Source organism: Pseudozyma flocculosa (assembly GCF_000417875.1).
Source record: "Pseudozyma flocculosa PF-1 unplaced genomic scaffold scaffold00003, whole genome shotgun sequence".
NCBI lineage: Eukaryota > Fungi > Basidiomycota > Ustilaginomycetes > Ustilaginales > Ustilaginaceae > Pseudozyma > Pseudozyma flocculosa.
Window position 1 is genome coordinate 611039 of NW_006920871.1, and position 14032 is coordinate 625070.

At 65.2% G+C, this 14032-nt stretch overlaps 3 protein-coding genes across 3 annotated transcripts; 2 read left to right on the forward strand and 1 right to left on the reverse strand.

Moving 5' to 3' along the window:
* Nucleotides 1–1292: 1292 nt before the first annotated feature.
* PFL1_01320 (uncharacterized protein) lies at nt 1293–4367 on the forward strand (the record flags this gene model as incomplete). Its single annotated transcript, XM_007878822.1, has 1 exon — nt 1293–4367. The coding sequence occupies one exon, from the start codon at nt 1293–1295 to the stop codon at nt 4365–4367; it is 3075 nt and encodes a 1024-aa protein (XP_007877013.1).
* A 690-nt stretch (nt 4368–5057) lies between these two features.
* On the forward strand, nt 5058–6771 carry PFL1_01321 (uncharacterized protein; the record flags this gene model as incomplete). Its single annotated transcript, XM_007878823.1, has 5 exons — nt 5058–5688; nt 5808–5901; nt 6012–6129; nt 6255–6401; nt 6508–6771. 5 exons carry the CDS (start codon nt 5058–5060, stop codon nt 6769–6771), a joined length of 1254 nt encoding a protein of 417 aa, XP_007877014.1.
* Nucleotides 6772–6860: 89 nt separating this feature from the next.
* On the reverse strand, nt 6861–12463 carry PFL1_01322 (uncharacterized protein; the record flags this gene model as incomplete). The annotated part of the gene is made up of 2 exons (XM_007878824.1): nt 6861–7186; nt 7327–12463. 2 exons carry the CDS (start codon nt 12461–12463, stop codon nt 6861–6863), a joined length of 5463 nt encoding a protein of 1820 aa, XP_007877015.1.
* Between the last annotated feature and the right edge of the window lie 1569 nt (nt 12464–14032).

A 14032-nucleotide genomic window follows, 5' to 3' on the forward strand; every position in this document is an offset into this window, starting at 1 on the left:
GCATGCCGTCGATGGCGGGCAGGCGCGCCCGGCCACCCTCCGGCGCCTGGCCAGCCAGCGGCCACACAGGCGGGCTAAAGGGGAAAGCAAAAAAGTCACAGCTGTCCGAGGCTTGTCGCGCAGGCGCGCGTTCGCCTCGGGGTGCCATCAGACGGCTGGGCTGCCGGACAGGCTGAGCAGCAGGCGGTGAGCGCAAGGCAGCAGCAGCCCAAGTCGGGCGTCGCCGACGACGCTGCTCCGCGCGAGACCATCACGTACGCTTCTGTTCGACAGTCGAGGCGAACCTTGTCCCCTCCCCCTTGCACCAGTTCAGCCCCGCTGGCCTGCTCCCTCGTCTGGCTGTCCAGCCTGCCGCGCCTGCCAGTCCGGGCTCGCATGGACTTGCAAACAAATCGGGTACTACGCAGCTCGTCACCGAAGCAGACAAAGACGCAGAGGCACGCGGCCAAGGTACCGGTGGGTCCGTTGCTCCGAACACCCTCTCTCGCGTCCCGGCCTCACGCCGCTTTGGCAACTGACCGCCTACCGCGACCTGCATTCCTACAAGATCGTTCGACCGGCTACCTGTGGGCAAGTGGCCTTGGCTCCACCAGGGTCCGGTCTCGCTCCGCCCTCCCCTCTTGACATTCTTAGTTCTCGCTCGATTTTGGCAGGTTCGCATCCTGCAGTCGGTGGCGCGTTCGATATCGTCGCGGACCGCCGCGGACAGACAGCCGCGCGGGCAAGAATGTCGCCGCCAGCGATGGCAGGCGTGCAGCAGTGCGGCCACGACGTACGGGTGGCACGGTGCGGCCTTCGCCGGCGGCCTTGCTGTCCGCCATCCTGCGGTTGCTCACACGCACACCTGCCCGGTTTTGGGAGCTGACGAGTGAGGGCAGAGCTTCGTCTTGCCCCTGCCCTCTGCCCGTCGCGACGCTTCTTTGCCCCGCTCCCTTCGGGGACGCCCTACTCCGTGCCTCGACCTCATCCCGCTGTGCAAGGCCCCTTCGTTCTCCTCGTCTGCTCCACCGTTCTTTGACACCATCATCCCTCTCCATCTCCCTCCACCATCGCCACCTCCCCAGTCTGCTCTCGCGACTTCCCTACCTTCGCTCTTCTGCTCTTTCCCGTCATCTACGGCTGCAATCATCCCACCGACCTCTTGCTCTCCACTACGACACTCTCTCCCACACTGTCCGACGTCCTATCTCGGTGATACCGGCAGGGGCTGGCTCCAAACGACAGAGCTGCCCTTTCCCTCACCACTTTTACCGATCCTTCGAAATCTACACCGCCTCTAACCGGCTGCCACCATGCTGGCTCAGCGATACCCCGCCGCGGGACACGAGGACTTGCGCAGCTCGCCGGTGCGAGGCGCAAAGCCCAAGCCGTCCAAGCCTACCAAGTCGTCGTCTTCGGACTCGTACGCAAGGAAGTCGATCAAGGTCAATGCCGTCTCCAAGGCTAGCCTCGCCATGCTTGACCCGAGGCACGCCATGGGCATCGACGTCGGTCTCGAGTGGCACGAGGTCCCCACGGTCGCCTACAAAACAGCGGGCTCCTTTAACGAGGATCATTATGGTTCGTCGTCGGGTGCGACCGGCAGATCGGAAGCAGTGGGAGCAGAGGGAAGCCCCACGCCCGAGCTCGAGGCCTTTACCACGACGATGGACGAAATCAGCGCGTCTTCCACGCCGTACGACGGCCGGATGGACCGGAGCGCATCAGACACCTCCGTCTTCGAAGACGACCGCGAACGCGACTTCCGCTTCGGTCCCGCCACTGTCGGAACGTCTCCTCGTGGTAGACCTAGCAGGTTGGACCTGGAGTCCCCTACGCGCGCGAGCAAGTCGACCAGGAGCAACAACAAGTCGAGTGGCGGCAGCGGCGGCGGTTCGTCCTCGCTGGCGAGATTCTTCACCTGGAAGAAGAAGGACAAGCACATTCACCCTTCGCTCGCCGACTGCCGATCGTCGTCCGACCTTTTCGATTCGGACGTGCCGCAGAGCGCGCCCCCGACCACCACTTACTTCGACCTCCGCCAACATGCCCCATTGATGTCGGCACACGATGCATTTGACGAGGAGCACAACAGCTACTCGCTGCCCTGCAGCCCCGAGCGCCAGCAGACCGCCCTACCACGCGAGTACGGATCCCTGGGCTCCCTCCAGCAGGAAATGGCCAGGCCCATTCGCGAGGTCAGGGCAGCAGCAGCTTCAGCCACTACCGCAAGGCAGTCAGTCTACAGCGGCAGGGTGCAGACAGGCTTCACTCGCGAGCCGATCCCACCTCTTCCGCCGCTCACGGTCAACATCTCCACCTCCTCGCCGATGATGCCGGACCTCTTCAACCGTTGGGGGCTCTGCAGCCCGGAGCAGGACATCATGTCGCCTTCGTCGCCTTCGCGTGCCAGCCAGGTCGCTGGTCGCAGCGTGTCGAGCGTCGGTCGCGGCGTGCCTGGACGCGACCGTAAATCGACCATCATTCTCAAGAGCGAGGCCGAGGTGCGCCGCGAGCTTACTTCGCGTGCGCCGCCGCTGCCCACCGCCGGCACCGTCCGCAGACAACCCGGAGCCGGCCACGCAAGGCGGACGTCGATTGCAAAGCATGTCGTCGACGGGTTGCTCATCGAAAACCACGGTCGTGAGGAGCCCGCCCTTCCGTCACAGCGAGTGGTGGAGGCGACCCTCGGCGTCCGGACCAATCGACGAAGGAGTCGCAGCGTGGAAACGAGGGCGCCGCCTTCGCTAGCCAGCTTCGGCCTCGCTTCGACTGCCATCGACGAGGCGGAGATGGAAGAGCCGGCGGCTGAAACGCCGATCTTTCCCTGCCACTTCCAGCAGCCGGCGCCCATGAGGCAGCGGCCTGCGCGCGTCGTTGCCGGTTCTGCGAAACCCACGACGGTTGCTGCGGTCAGGCCGCCCCGACGAACGCCCGTGAGCCCAGCGAGGCGATCAAAGCCTTCGACTCCCGTCGGCGCCGATACTGCGGCCGGAGAAACCCACCAGGCGAGGCGGGTCAATCTCAGCAACCAGAGGGCTCGGGCCGTCGCGGTCGCCAGCCCATCGCTGATGCCGCGGAGCCCTCGAATGGTCCTGCCGCTGCCCGTGGTCAACATCATGCCGCCCACGCCAGAGCCGGAGCTTGATGGCGTGAGCGCCTCTGCAACCGCCGAAGAGACCGACCGGCGTGCCATGGAAGCCGTTGAAGCCGCCAGGGCACCCGTCAAGGTCGTGCAAGCTCCCATTGCGTCTGGAGAGCCTGCCGCTCCTGACCAAGGGAGTGTCGGCAGCCCGGTCAGCGTCTACTCTCCGCGCAGCGTGTACGAAGGCCGCTTCTCATGCGCCTACGGTGGCATCGACAGCGCCACCGTCGACAGCAAGGACGTGGCCGATACCGTCACAACCTCGACGACGATGGGCCGCGAGCGAAGGTACAGCGTCGCGAGCGACCTCAGCAGCAGCGGCAGCAGCACCTCGGGAGCCTTTGGGTTCTCGGATAGCCTTTCGAGCTCGTCGCTCGTTAGCGGCGGCTCGTTTACCTCGCTCTCGAGCCTCGAGTCCGAGAGCCCGGAGGCGACCCACATCGCGGCCCTCAAAGCTGGCCACGTGCCCGAGCTGCCTCAGATTGTCATCAGCAGCACGGCGTCGATGCAATCCCTGATGACTGCCGGCACCGCCGACGACGAGGCCGAGTCCGACAACGATGCCGCAGCGCCCGCCTCGCAGGCGGCCAAGCAGCTTCGCACCCCTTTCCACTTCCAGGCCGGTCGCAAGTCCCCCTGCGACGAGTCAGACGACTGCGAGACGCCGACGCTCGCTTCCTGCCGCCAGATGAGCGCGTTCGCGCAGGCGGCGTCCCAGGCCGGTGCCAGCCCCGACGGCGAGGGCAAGCGCCTGGACCTCGACATGGACCTGAGCGATCTGGCCCAGGAACTCGGTCTGGGCCGCCTCAGCTGCATCCTACCGCCTTCGTCGGCCGCCATCGACATGGCGAACCGCAAGAAGGCTTCGCCCCCCAAGCCGCCAAAGTCGCAGGCGCGCAACGTCTCGCAGTGGCGTCGCTCAGTCACCTCGGATGCCTACGACGCCGACTCGATCCACTACCCCTCTACCTCCCCGCTCGACTTTTCCGCAAGCGCAGTGCGCACGCCGCTGACGCCTCCGCGCACGCCCTTCGGCCAGACGACGGCGGGATCGCTGGCGTACGAGGGCGAGATGAAGGCGTACAGCGCTGTTGCGGAGAACGTCCCGACCGCCCCGGGAGGCATGGGGCTGGGTCTGGACTTTGGTGCCATCGCGAAGGCCCCGACACCAGCAGATGCCTACCAGCCCGACGTCGTCCACGATGAGGATGAGGGCGAGTGGAGCGTCGGCTTCGCCCTCTGACCCACGCCGTCCAACCGACCTTTTCTAGAGCGATGATGGCAGGCACCATCCGCTCCTCTTGCCCCGTTGTTTGAGCCAAGCAACTCACACACACGCTCGCTGCCTCTGTCGTGCCGCCCTGCTGAGCTTGGGCGCAATGTCCCGACACCACCGCCGACCAGCCACTGTCCTTGCCCGCCGCGCCTCGACTCGCTCCGCATCCCCGTACCACTGTATCCTGCACCTGCCTTTCGCTCTGCTCTGCTGCCCCACGATCATGGGTGCCCAGCCCCAAGATTCTTGACCCTGCCCTCGCTGTATTACTGTACCTCGTCCCTCTCTATACCTCGTCCTCGTACCTCGTTTCCCTCATCGTCGATCGTCGCGTTTTGCGATTCGGTCGATTTCCTCGCTCTCTTCTATACTTCCTGATGCCCAGCCAGTTTCGCAAACTCTCACTCTTCCAACATCTCCCCGCCTTAGCGAGAGGGGCCCAAATCATCCTTGATCTTGATCTTCGCCGTGGGACCAGATCATGAAGTCAAGCGCCTGGATGGTTGTCCCTGAGCGCGACTCTGGCTCCGACTTCCGAATTGCCTGCCGTCTTGGAATTTTGGGCAGGGCCTCCGAAGGAGGGCTGGGGAAAGGGACCGTCCCCCGCCCTTCGCTCCACCACCACCCGTCTCTCACCTCACATACACTTCACCGACGATGCCATCGAGCAAGCGCAAGCGCGCCGGACCGGGCCTCTCCTTTGCGGAGCGAGACAGACAGGGCCAATCTTCCGGCCCTTCCAACGGCGGCGGGGGCAGGCGGCAGGGCTACAACCAGGTCTACCGCCTCCCCTCGAAGCTCATCTCGGGACCAGGGATATTCGTCACCTGCGTTCAGGGCAAGGAGCGCAAGGCGGCGCTGCAGTTCATCGACCACCTCAACGAGATTGCCGACCGGCTCTACCCGGGCGTCAAGCTGCTTCCGCCTTTGAAGCACGAGGTGGCGAAGGAGGCTGTGGACGGCGAGGAGGAGGATCTGATGGACGCCATGCGCAATGGTCCCGCGACCGCGACTGCTGCAAACGAGGAGGCAGCCAAAGAGGAGAGCACCGAAGATGCCGCGCCGACTGCGGTGCGCGAAGAGGAGCCAGCGACGGCCACGGCGGGACCGGCAAAGGAGGCGCCGGTCGTCGACGACATCGAGGCGCAGATCCAGGCCGAGCTGGCCGAGCTGCGCGGAGACACCTCTGCGGGCGGGCCGAGCAAGAAGGCCAAGACGGAGCACAAGGACAAGGACGACGGCACGCCCACGCAGCGCTTCAAGAAGATCGAGACGGACACCGAGTGCCGTGAGTGTCTTGTCGGCCCTGAATCTCATTGTACCGGGCTCACCGCTACCACGCCGCGTATCTATTGGCTGACTTGTCCCCATATCGTCTCACCTGACTCTGCGGACACGGCCTCGCAGTCAACTTTATCAGCTGTGCCCGGCCCATCGACCCGTACACGATGGTCTACGCCGTCCTAGAAGAGGTCGAGAGGACGGGCGAACCTCGAAGCCGGTACGTCGCCCGCGTCCCTCGATCGGACGCCACTCAACGCGACACTGATATGCCGAGTCTCGCTCCGTCTTCACCTCTATCACCATCGTCTCCCCGAACCACGCACGCAGGTTCGTCCAGCGCCTGTCGCCGGTGACGGACACCTGCTCCGCGCACCCGACGCAGGTCACGCAGCTCGCCAACCGTGTGATCCCGACCTTCTTCCCGCCCGACGGACCCGCTCGATCCGTAAGTCGTCGTCCTCAATCCCCTTCCGCTTCGACCTGACGCACGCTCTGGTACCTTCCCGCTCATTGTCTCGTCCCGCCCATCTCCGACCCCCGTCTCTTGATGTCTGCCCGGACCGACGACAGTTCAAGATCGACCCGCGCATCCGATCCCACAACACGCTCACCCGCGACTCGTTGATCCAGATCATCGCCGCCTCGATCCCGCGAGAGGGGGGCCACTATGCCGACCTCAAGAAACCCGACGTGTGGATCATCGTCGAAGTGCACAAGGTTCGTCCTGCCCCTCCCGTCCTCCCTTCTTCCTGCTGCGAAGCTTCAGCGCCTCAGCGATGCATCCGTGCCTCTCCCTCTCTTGTCTACTCCTCGACCCCCTTAGAACGTCTGCGCCATCGGCGTCGTCAGGGACTATGAGCGCTTCAAGAAGCTCAACGTGCAGAGCGTCGCGGATGCCGCGAATGCCAAAAAGGCAGAGGCTTACGAAGAGCACAAGGACGCCGCAGCGCAGAAGCAGGAGCAGAAGCAGGGCGACGACGCGAAGCAGCCCGAACTGCAGCAGGAGCAAGAGGGTCCCGCCGTTGCAGCCGCCGCCGTCACGGACGCGACTGCAGACGGGGTGCAGACCACGACGACGGCATCATGATCATTCCCTCGACATTTTGCATTCCCTCGTCTGTCGTCATATCATCACCGTCGTCTCGCAACGGCCGACCGACCACTGCAGACGACCGATCACGCTCCAAAACTCTTGAGTGCAATACTAGCCGAGCCTCCAGACCTCGAAGCGTTGGTGCCAGCCTGCGACGTCGCCGCCTGCGCACCACCACCGGCACCGCCAGCAGCGAGGTGGGCGCGGATAGCCGACTCGAGGAGCGCGCGGCGGTCAGGTTGGAGCGACGCCGTGGCTTCCTTGAAGTTTGGCTGGTGCTGCGCCGCAATCGTCATGAGCTGGTTGACGGTGAAGGCGTGCAGCGGGCTGCTTGATGCCGATGCGGCAGAGGCGCTCGGCTCGAGGAGGACAAGCAGGGTCGGCAGGATCACGCCTAGTGCTTGCGAGCCTGCTCGTCGTTACGCGCGGCGAGGGAAAGAGAGAGAGAGAGAGAGAGAGAGAGAGAGCAGATTCGAAGATGGTCAGCAAAGGAAACCACGGTGAGCGCACTGGGGACTCGTGGAGCCGACGACGACGACGACGACTCACGATGCTCGACCGGCAGCGTGTTGAGCATGCCAACAAACGCCTTGACGATCTCCTCGACCGCCACGAGGCGAGGCGGTCTGCGCAGAGTCGATCTCGGCTTGGCCGCCGAGGCCCTGGCAGCTGCAGCAGCGGCTCTGGGCCCGTCTGTGACGACAAACTCGATGAGGCCAGGCATCAGCTGGCCGACGCAGTACTGCAGCGCCGGGTTGCCGCGCGACGAGGCGAGGATGACGCTGCGGGCGCACTGCACCGCCGTCATGGCCACCTCGACCGGCGGAGCCCCACGTCCCGCCCCGCCGGTGGCATGCCTGGCGTGCCCGTCGTCGTCGCCTGCCTCGTCCGCATCCTCTTCATCGTCGTCGAAGGCAATCTTCTGCACAATGAGGTAGCACGCGTGCTCGGCGACTGCCTGGCTGATCTTGACCGTGACCGGGATCGCGGTCACGACGACCGTGGCGGCCAGCAGGCTGTTCTTGGTCTTGTTCTCGGCCACCCTGCCGGCGCGCGTCCGCATGTCGTCGACGTTCTGCAGCGCCGCAGAGAGGAAGCCGTGCACCGCCCTCTGCAGCAGCTCGCTGCCCGGCTTGCAGCCCCGTGCCGCCCGCTCGCAGAGATCCTTGAGGCTCGGAAGCGTCGGCCCGACCAGGTCCACCTCGCTCGTCTCGTCCCGCAGCATCTCCGAGTACATGTAGAAGCCCACCGCGAACAGGTCCTCCTGCAGCGCCGAGGGATAGATGCCGACGATGCCTATGAAGGCCGAGTAGGCCACCCTGAGCAGCGTCGCCTTTTCGTCCGGCGAGCCGCGCGTCGCCTTGGCGTTCTGCAGGACGCAGACGACAACGCGCAGGCAGTGGGTGAGCTTCGAGTCCTTGAGCAGCGCCTTGGAGACGGGCGAGACGGCGGCCTGTTCGTCTCCGTCGTTGAGCAGCAGCTTGCCGTAGCCCGCCGCCATGCCTCCGAGCATCTCGAGCACGCTGGTCTGCACCAGCGGCGGCTCCGTCATCACCAGGCGGTACGAGAGGTTACACAGCTCCTCGAAGATGGCCGGCTGTAGCAACGCAGATCCGGCGTAGATCGGCTTGCTGAGGCTCGACATGGCCTGCAGTGTGACGCGCATCACCGCAGCCTCGCGTGAGCTCTCGCTGCCGGCAGAAATCGATGACAAGGCCTCGAATGCCAGTCCATAGAGGACGAAGAAGAAAAGGGCGGGCTCACTGCCACTGCGCGAGCTCGACAGTGGTTTGGTCTCGTCGACGTCCGGGCCGGTGGTGGGGCGACCATCCATAGCTCGATGTATGGAGGGATCGTTGGCGTTCATCAGCACGGCGACGGCGTTCAGAATCTTGTGCCAGGAGCGCTCGTGGTATGGCGTGATGACCTCTCGCGCCAGGCCGGCGTACTGAGAGTCGAGGCTGGCGTTGATCACCGGACCCGCACCAGGACCGCCGAGGCCCTCGCCATCTGGATCCGACCGAATCTTGGCGTACTCGCGCAGGCACGCGATCCAGAACGGCGCGATCTTGGCCACGTGCGGCTTGACGACCTCGACGAGGTAGCCTTGCTGAACGCTGGCCACCTGGAGCTCTGCCCAGGCGGTGAAGACGGCCACCTTGAGCATCGCGTTGGCATTGGGCGAGAGGTCTTCGACGTCGCCGAGCCTCTCCATCTTGGGCTCCATGCAGTTATCGAGTGCCGAGACGAGCTGCTTGAGGATCCTGCCCATGCGATCGACCTGACGCACCACGCCGGAGCCGACAAAGACGGCGCAGAGCTGGACGGCCGCTGCCAGCACCTCGGGTGTGCTATCCGCGAGGAAAGCCGGCGTCAGAGCGGCGGCGATGGGAGCCTGGTGCTGTTCCAGCAGCAGCGCCTCGCGGAAGTCAGGGTCCTGCGCGGTCTTGAAGCTGTTAATGACATCGCGAAGGACGACGAGGCCCTCGAGGCGGATCTCGCTGTTGGCCGCGGTGCTGGCGGTGAAGGCCATCTTGATGAGATCGGACACCCGGCTGCTCATCAGCAGCCGTTGCTGGCTACCCTTGCCCTCGGGTGGCGTAGAGAAGTGCTCCAGCCGGCCGGATCGTCGGACGGTGACGAAGACCTCGTGCAGGCACTGCAGGGCGAAGAGCTGCGTCCGCCACCGGCTCGAGTTGTGCTTGGAAGAGGCCGACTCGTCTCCGCCGAGGTCGATGGTGGCCGCCTCCTCGTCCTGCAACGCCGTAGCGAGGCTGTTGGTCGTCTGCTGCTGCGACTGCTGCTGGATCATCGAAGCAGATGCGGTCCGAGCCGACGAGCCGACAGACATGATCCGCTGACACAGGTCGATCCAGCCACCAGGAGCCAAATCGGCCGTCTGCCCGAGCCAGCTGGTAATGACCTCGCGCACTCCATCCATGCGCGGGTCCTCGTCGAGCTGCGCGAAGAATTCCTCGACCAGCCGATCTCCCCCAAGCCTGCTCATCGCCAGCGCCTCCCGCTGCACGAGCTGGTAGAAGGCGTTGATCGCGGCCAGCTTCAGCGGCCTCTTGTTGCTGCGCAGCTGAGTGCGAAGCCGCGCGATCCAGGTAGCCGTCTCGAGTTCCTCGGCCGCAAACAGGCCAAAGTGCTGCATGGCCTTGATGGCCTCGACGACCACGCCAGTATCCGACTCCTCGGCAAACTCGCGGAGCAGCGCGAAGATCAAGCCGCGCACCTTGGCCGACTCCTGCAGGTCGGGACCCAGCACGCCGATCAAGGCGTTGATGACGCGGCAGATGGCCTGATGCGCGGGCAAGTCGGCCCTAAGGTTGACAGAGCCGGCGCTACCGCCCTCTGGCTCGTGCGTATCGAGCATGTAGAGCTTGACCAGCATGCCTAGCGTGCTGGCGACATAAGGGCTGTAGCTGAGGCTGGCGGCGTCGACGACCCTTTGCAGTGCCTCGAGCGCATGATAGTGGACCGTAGGATGGGGATCGTTGGAAAGCGACATCAGCACGTTGACCACCGTCTTGGTCAGCGGGCCCGCCGAGAGGCCTCCGACCTCTTTGTAGATGGCGCCAAAGGCGAGGGCGCAGCCAGCGCGGGCATCCGGGTCGCGATTGCTGACCACCTGATCAACAAGGAACTGGACCTGGCTCGACATGGCGTGGGACCCGGCCACAGCCGCTAGTTTGCCATAGGCCTCGCTGGCCGCAGACCTCAGCGCCGGGTCGCCCTGCAGCAGGGCGTCCTGGATCAGCTCCCGCATCGCCGAGCTGAGCCGCTCATTGTTGAAGCCGGACGGTCGCTTGCCCGTCGGGCCAGTGCCACCCTGCATTGCGGCCTGGAGCGAGCCCAGCACAGCGACGATGGCGTTCATGTGAATCGCCTGTTTCCGTCCAGGGTTGCGCTCCAGCCTCGAGCTCCGGCTATGGGCCAATAGCGTCTCGAGCGCCGAAGCCTGCACCTCGCGCTCCTGGAACGGCAAGAGGGCGGCGAAAAGCTCGATGGCCGCATCGACCACGCCGGTAGCTGGTGGAGGAGAGAAGAGCGGGCACTCGGCGATCTCTCCAGGGGGGCCCGATGCGCCGGCGTAGAGCATCAGCACGTCGTGCTCGGCCGCTCCAAGGACAGGCCGCCTCTGCAGGGCGTCGAGAAGGACCTCGACCGAGTCGCGGTTGAGCCAGTGGTCGCTGGCCGGCGCCCTGGTCGCCTCGAGCGAGCCGATCGGGTCCGATACGAACGTCTCTGCGTCCCTCTGAAGGCTCGTCACGCCGAACGCATACCCGTCGGTGGCAGTCCAGATGCCGGTAAAGGTTCCGGCGCTCGCAGCGATGGCCGCCTGCGCTGCACTGCCGATGTAGCGTTCCGGTTCGGCAAATGCCTGGACAGCGACGGGGACAAGTCCGGCCTGCATCGGCTCCATGGCAGGGTTTGTGGCGAGCACCGCCAGACACTGGAACACCCTTCGGCGCAGCAGATGTTCGCGATCGAGCAGAGACAACGAAGGTCGATCGACGCCCGGGCTCTGTTCCTGCAGCAGATGCGGGTGCTGGCCGGAGAAGCCGTTGACGAAGGCTAGCGTGTTGCTGAGCAGCGCCACGATTCGCCGCGCCGTGTCGAGCGTGAGGAGTGTCGAGCCGTTGTGGAGCAAGAAGGAGAGCAGCGAGCCGAGAGTGCACTCGCGCACGTGAAGGAGGAAGCCCCACTCGCCATCGGATCGGGTAGAAGGACCAGGTGCCGTGTCCTTCGACGTGGGCTTGGGCAACGCGTTGCGCCACAAGATGAGGAGCTGCGGCAGATGGAGGCGGACAAAGTTGGGACCAAGCGACATGAGCGCCCCGACCAGCGTCCATGCGACCCCGATCTCGACGGCCGACACCGAGAGCTCGTGGTTGCCGCTGTTCTTGAGCAGCTGGATGGCTAGAGAGAGCACCTTGGCGCTGACGGCGAAGGAGGTGTAGAGCGGTCGGCGTGGAATGACGTTGATCAGGGAAGCTAGCGCTCTGCTGTGTCCAGAGGCGCGCTTGGCCACCTGTCCGGCTCCAGCAGGGCCGCCACCGTTGGCTAGCGTGGTGAGGTCTCGGTTGAGCAGCTCGAGTACGGCCGAGATGGTCGGGGACAGAAGCCCGGGAGCGATGTCGCAGAGGGTGCGCAGGCACCACGCTGCGCTGACCTGGACCGAGTGGCTCGGATGGCCGAGGCAACGCATCAGCGGGTCGTAGAGGGCGTCGTGAACCTGCGGAGGCGAGCTGCCTAGCTGCACGAGAAGTCCAGAAATCTCGTTGAGGCCGAGTACGAGCGTCTCCTTGGAGGGCGGCTGTTGCTCTGGCATGACCGACGGCCACCGCTGCAGGTACTTTTGGCAGATTGCCTGGATGGCCAGCACCTGTGCCTGCTCGCCCAGCATCCGTTCGCCGATCAGCTTCCGCAGGATGAGGCTGACGCCGGTGCGGATGTTGAGGGTCTCTGCGCTATTTGCAACGGCGCCGCGGGAATGGTTGAGCAGGTGGTCCATCAGGTGGTCAAGAGCGATGGAGTAGTTGGCCGTCACCCAGGCCGGGCCCAAGGCTTCGAACAGGGTGGCGTAGATGTCAAAGATGGCGGCACGCGTCTTGCGGCTGGTGCTTGGCCGGAGGAAGGGCATCGACAGCTGCTCGAGCATGCCCACCGCCGACAGCATCGTCCGCCCGGGCCCATTGGCCGCCAGGGCAGGCCCCGGGGGCGCATCGTCGTCATCGTCCGAGTCCTGCCCGGCGGCCCCCTCCCTCTTTTTTTGGCCTTTTTCGGTGCTGGGGGCGGGGGTGCCGAGTTCTCGGCCTGCGTCGATGCGAGCAGCCCTGCCGCCATGCGGGATACGGAGCGCTTTGTGACGAAGTCGGCCTGTTCGAGCGCCTTGATGGATGCCGTCATGATGGCCTCGATCTCGGTGCGGGTCGAGATGAGCGTCGTCTGACGTGCGAGCGAGAGCAGGCAGTCAGCGGAGCCGCGCACGACGGCGCCGGCTCGGTCGGCGAGTCCTTGACGCAGCAGCTTGAGCATTTCCTTGCCCGCCTGATCGCCCAGGCTCTTTCCGCCGACGAGGAGGGCCTTATTGAGAGCGACGAGGGCGTGGTAGCGAAGGAGGACGGGGTTTGCGGTGGCCTTGACGACCTTCTGGCAGAGGGTGGTGAGGTCGACAAAGAGGGACATGACTTGCTGTCCGAGGGCGCCGAACACGTCGCCGACGATGAAGAGTGCGGATACGCGAGCTTCGCGCTCGACGGTCTTTCCCTTTGGCTGGTCTGCAGCGAGCTGGATGATGGCCTGCATGGTGTCGAAGAAGGAGCGGGAGTCGACGCGCGAGTAGAGTGCGACGAAGCATCTCGCGAGCAGCTGACGTGTGGCCCTGCCGGGTTTGGGTACGCCGGAGTTGTTGGTGGTAGTGGCGGCGTTGGCAACGTTTGCGGGTGGGCCTGCATCGGTGGTGCTCGGCGGGCAGTGTGCGAGCTTGAGGAGGTCGGATTCGAGGGCTGGGCGGGATTGCTGGAGGTTGTCTGGGTCTAGGGAGTTGATTGCGCGCTCCGCCCTGGAGAGCCACTGGAGGAGGAATACGTCACCCTGGTCCGACGAGGTGGCTGCGTTGAGCTTTGCATGGTCGAGGACGAGGTCGCGGAGGAGCTGTTGTTGGTCTTGGTGGTGGTGGTGGTGGTGGTCGGTTGGCTCAGAGGTGGAAGCCATGCTGGTGCGGTACAGAGGCAGAGGTGGGCTTGAGGGGCGTTGCTCGCGGTGATCGTCGTTGGAGTAGAGCAGAAGCGGGGAGAGGAGGGCAGAAGAGGGCAGAGGAGGGCAGAGGAGGACACAAGAGGGCAGAGTGAAGCGTAGCAGGCGGGGCGAAATGGCCAGCAACGATGGGTAGGTGATGGCTGGTGGCTGGTTGGAGGTGGGTTGGCGAGCGCTGAGAAGCATCCGAGCATGGACCACCCCCACCCTAGCCTGGCCTGGCAGCGCCGCCCTCGTTGGGTCCAGCCCTCGTGGGTGGGCCACCAACAAGAACCGTGGGCCAGGCTGAGCGGTGATCGGGGGCGGGGGTGGGGGGGGGGAGCCCGTGGCGGAGGCGGGCTTGCGCCAACTGGCACCACATCGGGCGCTGGTCAACGGGCGACGCGCCAGCGGGCCAGCGCAGGGGCCCCTTGGTTGCCTCCCTCACTTGGCTGTTGGGGGCGCTGCCTCTTCTTTCTCTTTCGCCTCTCTCTCTCTCTCTCTCTCTCTC